Source organism: Centruroides vittatus, unplaced genomic scaffold (assembly GCF_030686945.1).
Source record: "Centruroides vittatus isolate TY-2023 unplaced genomic scaffold, ASM3068694v2 contig_788, whole genome shotgun sequence".
Lineage (NCBI taxonomy): Eukaryota > Metazoa > Arthropoda > Arachnida > Scorpiones > Buthidae > Centruroides > Centruroides vittatus.
In genome coordinates this window covers 82,879-93,386 of record NW_027122508.1, presented here as the reverse complement: position 1 = coordinate 93,386, position 10,508 = coordinate 82,879, and the positions used below count along the sequence as shown (strand labels likewise).

Below are 10,508 nucleotides of genomic sequence, written 5' to 3'. Positions count from 1 at the left end.
AAATACGTTTACTAGTGAATATAATCTGCTACATTCCTGGAAAACTGTCCATTTTGTCGCAATCGTAATTGGAAATTGTTGCTGTTAGATTACAGATACATTAATTTTGTATATGGGAGAAGTTCATTACCCGAAAGGTGAGTAAAATAATAATATAATTAAATTAATACTGTAATTTTTAACGCTATTCTGTTCTAATTTAAACTCTCAGTTCCTTAAGGTATATTGTCTTCGCTTTTCTCACATTACATTTTTGTCGCTACAAGAATTACGTAGTAAGATAATTAGAACCATTTGTGAAAAGCTGGAAAGTGGTCGAGAGCACACGATACTATTTATGTACTTTTTCTTACTATATAATAAGAAAAGGAATTGAAAAATTCAATAGGTGTATAGAAGTTAAAGTAGGAAGCTATTCGTTTCCTTTTAGCAGCGTTCAATTAATGAATTACAGAGAAAAATTTGAAGTAGCTTCTCTTTAAATGAAAACCATTGCAAATGAAGAAAGTCTCACTCGACATGCTGCTGATTAGAGGTGATTCCCCATCAATATTAATTTTAAAATTGATCATTGTAGAGAGGTAACAGATACTAGTCCAACGATATTTTTATTAGCTGCTAATTTTACTATTTAAATACTAAAATTTATTACGAAATAGCTTAGCTTTTTATAATTGCAAGCCCTGACAAATCATCATTTTTCTTTTTAGTTAAGGCGGTCTCAGCGTTATAGGCTACGTTAAATTTCCAATATCAACACTTTGTTGTATTATATACCTGACATATCAATAATGTGACATTAAGGGAAGGGGGAATGGAGGTAATTAATAATTAAGAATTATTTCAATGCGGCGCAGAAAATGGAGAGGAAAAGAAACACACATCCTATTTCTCCCGATTCATAACAGATAAGATCGATTAAATGTCTCTCCGATTTCAACAATTATTACTAAGGTTGTAACCTAATAGCGGACCATAGTGACTACCGGTAATTAACTCCGTTTGTTTGACAGTTGTTATCTTGATTATGAAGTAAGATTAATACCGGATAGAAAGCGTCAATAATTCATCGAAAAACGTCCGATATCTTGACAGTTTGTATGAACAACACCCGGACCTAGTTCGAACTTAGAACAGGTTACATCATAGATAGCTACGCTAGTTCCTACGCAGAAAGCGTATAAAAAGGGGTTTACCCAGTCATCCGGGCGGACTCCGGCAGGCACCAACGACGAACTCCACCAGGAAATGTCCCGCCGTAATCGAGGCTTCAGTCCGCCCAACTCTCCTCTTCCCTACGAAATTCGACGATAGACCGACACTCTCTCGAGTAGATCCACGATCGTCCAGCTGATATCGTATGAATGGGATCACTCAGAGATAATTTGTTAGATATATGTGAACTTTCTCTCCGCGACCGAGAGCTAGATTAGCAGACCCGTATCGCGTTGCATAAGAAATCTTTGTCACGAGGATCTTGTTATCACCTGTAATCGCCATATTTAGCCATAGCTCTGTAACTTTATGTAATCCAATTTTAAATTTTATTAAATTTCTTGTTTTGTTAACCTGTCTTGTTTACACGGAATCTATCGACTCACTCACGACCTTCCCACTCCACGATTTGCCCTCCTAACAGCCATCCGTTGACGCGAAGCCGGTAAGAAGGGCCGCGCTCACCGCCCGATTCTCTCGGTTCACTCACAATAGTATAATATAAACTCAAGTACTTACTGTTGATATTTCTCTATCTATTTATTTTCTCAATTCGCACCGAGTAAAATAGCATTGCAAAGCGATATTAGCAGTGTTTATTTTACTTTCAAAACTAGGTTAAGTACATTCGATGCTTCAGGCACACAGTAAATGCTTCATTTATTATTGTCGCCATGAATTTGTTGTCTCGGGTCAAATAATATAAAAACCTCAAGTGTATAAAATTGTTTAATAGTGTTATTTTTACTTGGAAAAATTTTAAATATTTTATTGAGCACTTTAAATTCAGAGATGATCGATTTGCAGTTTTTATATTGTCTGATAATAAAAATATTTTAGTTTCTGTGGAAGCAAATTAATTAGCATTTCCCTACAAAACTTAGTAATATCCTAAAGAAACTTTGAATGTAAAGGGGGTTTATATTTAAATATAAAAGGTGTTTAAATATAAGGGGTTTAATAAACACTGCAGAATGAAATCTGAAGTTAATTAACATTCCAAATATAGGAAATTTATTGTTTTTCTTTTCTGAAATAATTTGATTACACGAGGAAGAAAACTTATTATTCGTTCAACAGAAACGAATAACATAGCCTAAGACAGAAAAAAATTAAATATGCCATTTATTTATTTAAAAAATTATTGAACACTTTAGTGTATGACTTTTACTGGGAGTAGTCACAGAGAAAATCAATATAAATCAAGTCAATGTTTTTATGCATTTTCAGTTCAATCAATTGATTATTTTTGACTCTTTCTAGACCGTAAATGAATAGTTTAAATTAACTAAACGTTTCGATGTCTTTTTAAACAATGATACCGAACCTGTTCGTTTTTTAATGAAGCATAAAATGTTTCTTTCTTTATTACGAATGTACAATTTATTGTCGCTGATTGCCTGCCGATTGGTCTATAATAGCTCCTTCTCTTTTCAATAAAGTTTTATGAAAACTCGATAAGATATATTTATTATTAAATAAACTAAATAATATACACGACACATCTTGTGTTTTTACTCCTTTTTACCGCCTATCTATTTCACGTAGATCCTTTTTCTATCCATATCCGGAAACATGAAAAATGTGAAAGGCATTCTTCACGTCAATTTTATACGTTATAAAATATTTTGTCAACGTTTATTATAAAATTCCTAGTGATTTGTAATCGCGACATTCTACTGCATTTCAATTCACTTGCGCTTTACGCAATGGGTGTTGTTAGTTTTCGAAGAAAAGACATCTGCTGTCCAGCGGCATTTTTTAATGTAAATAAAGGAAATAAATAAAATTCATAAATGTGCCAGTAGATTGATAACTTATTTTTCTTTAAGTAAGTAGCAGGAAATAAGTGCCAGATAACATTTCAACTTTGCCCATCGCTATGCAAAGGAAATGCTAGGTTTATTCTTTTTACTGTCAGATTCGATATTTCACCTATATTTGACCTCGTTTTCTCAACTTAATATTAAACTAACGATATGCCGTCTGCATTTATACTCAAAAACCAAACAGGTTCGGTTTCATTGTTTTTATAAAAAGAATACCGAATAATTTCATTAAAGGTCTCAAATATTGTAAGTTTTACAAATAAAATTTGGCCAGAAGCATTTATAAAACATTACATTTTTATCTTAACTTGTTCTTCCAGTCTCTTTATTTCATATATAATTGCAACATACTCTCTATTAATTTATATTCGTTTCACGCTTTACATATTCTTTTTTATATTCATAATTAGTTAAACTGTTTGATTAACTAATGTGTTTAGTAATATATGTCTGCAAATAAAATAATATTACATACGATAATACAGAAGTGTTAAGAACCACAAGTGATCGCGGTGGTTCTTAACCAGTGTATCGCGGAACACTGGTTAACATCTAGATAACGGTGTTAAATAAATAATATTCAAGACCAGATATGTAATCCTTAGTAGCAAGAGGAGGCCCCCGATTAACTATATAGAAACGTCTGGTACAAACCGGAAGTTAGGTAGATGACCGGCATGACTGTATTATTAGAGGATAAGTATAATGTACAAGGGCAAGACACTACTAATTTAAGGTGGAGAGTATATATTTTAAATTAAAGAAATTAAAAATACGATTATAAATTGCAGCTCGGCATCGTGACGTTGTTACAATAAATTGAATTTTTGAATTTATCCAGATCGTCAGTGATGAAAATAAAAAATATTCCTGGAAATTTGTTTTTGTTTTATATAATTAAGATACGTAAAAAATTAAAAACAAAATTAATTTATATTTACAATTATTAAATTTCGAGAAAACTCTTAATTAATTTAGATTTTTTAATTAAGGCCTAAAAACAGTCAGAAATATTTTCACTATCAGACAACATAAAAACTGCAAATCGACCATCTCTGAATTTAAAGTGCACAATAAAATATTTAAAATTTTTCCAAGTAAAAATAAGACTATTAAACAATTTTATACATTTAAGTTTTTTATATTAATTGACACGAGATAAGAATAATAAACGGTCTTATCTTAACGACAATAATAAACAAAGTATTTGCTGTGTGCCTGAAGCATCGAATGTACTTGACCTAGTTTTAAAAATACTGTAATATAAACATTTCTAATATCGCTTTGCAATGCCATTTTACTCGGTGCGATTTGAAAAAATAAATAAATCAATGGACGAATATCAACAGCAAGTACTCGAGTATCTGTTATACTGTCGATATGTCAAGTATATAAGAAAATGTTGATATTGAAAATTTAAAATATAACGGCTGCCTTTAATAAAACGAAAATCGGTAATTTTTCGGGCTTACAATTATGAAAAAATACTATGCATTTCGTAGTATATTTTAGTAGTTAAATTATCAGCTAATAAAAATATCGTTGTGCTATTATGTGTTACCTCTGTACTGTACAACAAGCAATTTCAAAATTAAAATTGATCGGGAACTACATCTAATCAACAACATATCGTGTAAGACTTTCTTCACTAATTTTTATACACGAAAGCAGAATGATGATTAGAGTTGTTTGTACCTTTATAAAGAAACTCAATAGTTATATAACATATAATAATTTGACTATGTTTAATTTTACTTCAAGATAAAAAGTAGATCTAGTATTTATGAAATCGTGCCGGTACTTATTCTGCAACTTGAACACCAACTACATAGTGTATTTACTCGGACACATGGCAAATTTCATCACTAATTTTTATTCAACTGAATAAAAATTAGTGTGTCCGAGTAAATAGACTATGTAGTTGGTGTTCAAGTTGCATAAAAAGTAGATATTAAAATGAGGAAAGATTATAGAGCATTTTTTTGAAGACGTTCTCCGATATAATTTATATTGCTGCCTCAAATAATTATTCCCCATATTATTTTTCATTTATTTCAAAGTCGTATAGTTTAGATTCTTGTTTTACAATATATAGGCTATGAATTTATACAGCAATAAAGTAAGCAAAAATTAAATTTCATTTCAGATTATAATCTATTATAACACAAAGATATTTTAAACTTAGTGTTCTATTCCTCTTTCTAAAATCTTTACACTTGTAGCGTGGATGGAAGAAAAACATCTAGCTTTTTTTCTGTTTATTTTTCTGTTATTCTTAAGTGCATTTCGAACATTCCTCACTAACGTTCTTCTTTAGTGGACACAAAGATACCACCAAATTGGTTTTCTATTGTGATTATACTAACGTTTTTTTCTTACACTATTCTTACGTTTAACTATAAAATTAAACAAATTTATACAAGGCATAGAATCGAATTTTTATTTAATGTTAGAAAATATTTAAAAATTTTTGAAGAAAACTTTATTGTCATAACACTTACAAGATTTTTCAAATTATTTTGAATATAAATTATACATTTATATGATTTTCAGATAACCTGAAAAATATTCCACAAATATGCAATATGAACCTTGATTGCATAAGAAGAACATGTTGCTACATTTTTAGAAATCTAGGAAAAACAGTTGGACGACATCCATATTACTTTATTACTTTACCAATGATTATTTCTGTTACTTTATCCATTTTTATCAGAGGATTAACACCAAGTAAGGCATTTAATGATATAATAAGTCCGGATACAGGAAAACATTCTAACACTAAGAAATTTATAGAAAATACCTTTTCATATAATTCCTCTCAATTTTCTGATCAAATAAGAATTCCTAACTTACCCAATTGTCTGGTAATGCAAATCTTGAAACAAGATGAAGGAAACATGTTTACAAAAAATGTCCTTTCAGAAGTGAAATTGGTCGATGAAATCATACAAAACATAACGTTAGAAACTGATGGAAAGTTAATAAAATATTCAGATGTCTGCACAAATATGCACAAAAAATGCTTTGAAAATCCTATTATCGAAGTGATATCAGAAGTGGGAATAGATTCCTTACTACAAAAGAGAAAGAAGCTGAAGTATCCTGTAGATGTAGATTTGTTGTCTTTTACTTATAGAGTTTACTTTTTAAATCTAGGAGGGGTTACAGAAGATTATCACAACTTCGTAGAAAAAATAAATGCCATTGCGCTTATATATATAACTGATGAGAAAAATAAAGTAAAAAAGGAACTGTTTGAAAAATGGTCCACTCGTGTTTATGACATGATTCAGAAATACAATTTTATAAATATCAAAGTTGTTCCAAGTTCTCCATTAGTTATAGAAAAAGCATTTCAGAATGAATTTGAGAAAACAAAACCAAAAATAGGAGGTTTAGTCGCAATTATTATTGTACTTTCGATATTTCTCAACATGAGTAATAGCTGGATGAGAAGTAAACCTCTTCTTGGTTTGGCAAGTGTAATCAACGCTGGTTTGGCCGTTGTCTCATCTTTTGGCTTGATGGCTGCATCGAGTGTGGAAAGTACTTCCTGGATTGTCACCATCCCATTTTTAGTGCTTGGTAAATAAATCGTTGTCGCTTCAAAAATACTTTAAAGATAGTGTGGTATGTATAATAAGAATTTCATATTTATTTCAGTGACAGAGATAGACGATGCTTTCGTAATAATAGCATGTTGGAAGATCACTAATCCCCAAGATTCAGTTAAAAAACGCATGGAAGTAACATATGGAGAAGCAGGAGTTTCCATTACTTTGACTTCACTCACTAATTTTATTTCCTATTGCATCGGGATGATGGCTCCATTTCCCTTCATTCGAATATTCAGTTATTATACTGCTACTTGTATAATCTTTAATTTTGTATATCAGATAACGTTTTTTGGAGGATGCTTGGCTTTGAGTGGATATAGAGAAGATAAGGATGTTCGTTCAGGAAAATTTGTTAGATGTGGTAAGTTAAAATTAATTTTTTACGTAAGATTGTAATTCATAACTCAGTTATTTCATGTCGAGTATATAGTTGGTGATCTCGGTAAATGTTACTTATACAGTATATATATTTTTATACCAGTCATGTTTGTTTATCAAAAATTCATGTTTGGTATTGCTTGATATGAATTTCGTTTAAAATTCTTTGGATTATCTCAAGCACAAATAAAATACTTTTTGTTATAATATTTTATTTTACAGAAACATATAAAATCAAATATTAAATTTATATTTAAACGTGCATCCATCTTTTGAGTGTAAACTGATGTATAAAATTAATGTACATGGTAAAATTCGTTTATTAAATTAAAGCAATCGAAAAAAATAATATTTGGGTAGTAGGCCTATTTCCAAATTTATTGGAAATCATTTATTCAAAGTGAAAATTTCTTATCAGAAGAAAGAAAGTTGGTAGTTAAGTTAATCAAATTGTAAACATACACCTAGCTGTAAACATGATGGGCATTTCTTGTTCTATGCGAATTTTTTCGCTAAGCGTTACATATACGCACTCTCAAAAGAAGAAAGAAAACACTAAAAGTATTGGAGGCTAAATAATCTTTAAGACAAGTCGCAGGGAAATGAAATTCCGTTGTAGATTAGTTCCACAGTTGTGGTAGACGATTTCATGAAGAATACCTGCAAGAACATATTTTATGTTTTCTTAAGGAGTAAAATGTCAAGTAAAAGCGTTAGTTAGCTTTACCAGACGTCACAATTTACAATGCAGTCTCTTGGTAAATGTATAGCTGCAAATCTAATTTCGAAAGATTTTATGGTGTATTTTCTTAAGTCTAGAAATTTGTCGTTTGTATAATTCTAACCTTTATTTCACTGGAGAAATTGCTTGATATACTGCAGACAGAACAGTTTATGGAGTCAACACGGCGTGTTTTATTTCTGTTGACAACGAGTCGAAATCGCTTCGTAAGCCAACTGCTTCTGATTTATCAAGATGTTTCTTCATCAACACCCTACTTTGAGTCCTGATGAATACGTAATCGGTATAGAAAACTTCTTTGATTTCTATGTCGAAAAGAGTTAATAACTAAACATGATCAAATTTGACAATGTCTAATACATTCTTTCTGAAAAAATACGTGTATATTGTCTTACAGTATTAGTTTTAAAAAACTCAAAGGTTTAGTTTGATGACTATGGCAATGCAAGAAATGGGAGAACAGCCAGTAAGATTCCCTCCGAAAATTTTTATACAGGAAACTAGTTATTATTTCGGTACGGACATGTGATGGAAACCAAGAAACGTCTAGAAAGCTAACAAAATAGTCAGACGCCAGACACAACCAACTGTCAGGCCTCAATAATTTTAAAATTTTTTATAAGTTATGGGATGAAGTAGACATTTTAACCGAAATCAAGGAAATTCTCAAAAAGAGTCTAATTTCAATAATTTTATCCACAAGGCCTGTGACGGCTAAAACAATAACGTAATATATGATATGAAGAATGAGCAAAAATAGATTATTCTCAAAATAATAACACAGATCATAAACATAAGTTTTAAACAAAGTTTATATTTAATTTAACATAGGCTTTCAGATTTTATATTATTTCATTCTTAGTATATTAAATTCAAACTTTTTTCTATTTCAGAACAAAGTGATGAATATCCTGAAGAGAATAATAACACCGAAAAAGAATTTATTATTGTACTGTTTAGAGATATATTAGGAAATACATTATGCAATTCGCTGGTAAAGATATTTATCATTGTAATTTACATCACTAACTTATTAATTGGAATTTGGGGCACATTTTATACCGAGGAAGGTATTAAGTACGAAAATTTATTTCCAGAAGATTCTTTAATTACACAAGCATTAAATAATAATTTTAAGTATTTTTCGCGTTACTCATATCCTTTTCACATAATTATTAATGAAACGTTGGATTACTCAAATATAAAAGTACAAAAATCGATAGAAAATCTGTTGACTAAATTCGAGAAACATCCAAATATTGCCGGCGAAGATTTCACTGTGTCTTGGTTAAAATTCTACAAAGAATTTCAGAAAAGTCCCGTAGCTAAATTTTCATTGCAAGGTTACAATATGTCAAACAAGCAGGACTTTATCGATGGACTTCGCGATGTGTTCTTTAATATCCGAGCAGCCCAGTCTCTCTCTAATGACGTCGTTTTTAACAGTAAAAATACTGATATTTTATACAGTAGATTTTTTATTATGGGAAAAAATTTGAATTCGTCACACATGGATAAAGATGCATTAAGAGATTTATTGAAAATTGCTGACGAATCCGACATCCCTGTACTAGTGCATTGCGTAAAGTCAGGTATGATTGAACAAGGAATTATTATTAAACACATGATTCAACAGTTGTTTTGGATTACTGCTCTATTGATAACAGCAGTTTTTCTATTGTTTGTACCGAATTTGTTAGTGGCAATTATTGTTGCAATATGTGTCGTGTCTGCAATGGTAGAAACATTAGGTTACATGTCTTTATGGGGCGTCAACTTGGATATTATATCAATGATGAGTCTCATTCTGTGTGTTGGATTTAGCGTGAATTATCCTGCCCACATTTCTTATGCCTATGTCATGTCACAATGCAGAACACCAAACGAAAAATTAAAAGATTCTCTGTATCGTATAGGTTTTCCCATACTTCAAGGATCATTGACCACTGGATTAGGAATATTGATATTATACTCTGATGCATATTTTCTTTGCACGTTTGCGAAAATTGTAATTCTTGTTGCTGTAGAAACTGCTTTTCATGCATTACTCTTTATTCCCGTCGTTCTTTCCATCATTTATACTATTTTCAAAAAGTTGAAATTAATTTCTTGTTAAATTTGGAATGATAATTTTATTGATACTTACATTCTTTCGGAATTTTGAAGTTAATTGATTTTTTTCCATCCCCAAACTGACAAAAATCGTTTTGATATCTTTCGAAAGATGTGTGTATTAAATTCATCATAACAGTAATTTTATAAAATAATGATAACAATTTACTATTGTCTTGTATACGTTTTAATGTCGGTTGAATTAACTGAAATATAGCAATTGAAACTCTAGTGTAAGAATAATACTTTATCCTAAAACTAGCAGGTAGGCTTGGCGTTGCTCGGGCAAAAGTAACGACAGCAAAAATTAAGTTTATTACGTTATAGTCAACCTTACCCGTTTTTACAGACTGCAAGAATTAGGTACCCTTGTTTCTAGACTAATTGGAGAATTTTTAAATGGATCTAAAAATATGTCCGATTTCCCGCAAAAACGAAAAAAAAACTGCATCTGCGTCTTGCACGTCGGTTTCTTTTAATACTTCCATTGTTGATGGAAGTGTTAAACCTTAATCCTGTCCTTCTCCCCTATGGGGAAGAATTTCGAAAATTCCTCCTTAGTGTGCGTTCACGTGACGTACTCTAACTGTGTACCAAATTTTAACTTTCAAC

At 30.7% G+C, this 10,508-nt stretch overlaps 1 protein-coding gene across 1 annotated transcript; it reads left to right on the top strand.

The window, feature by feature from the left end:
• The first annotated feature begins 5,716 nt into the window (after window positions 1–5,716).
• On the top strand, window positions 5,717–9,900 carry LOC136981691 (patched domain-containing protein 3-like). The gene is made up of 3 exons (XM_067278033.1): window positions 5,717–6,632; window positions 6,711–7,025; window positions 8,678–9,900. Exons 1-3 carry the CDS (start codon window positions 5,726–5,728, stop codon window positions 9,898–9,900), a joined length of 2,445 nt encoding a protein of 814 aa, XP_067134134.1. The 5' UTR covers window positions 5,717–5,725.
• The last annotated feature ends 608 nt before the right edge of the window (window positions 9,901–10,508 follow it).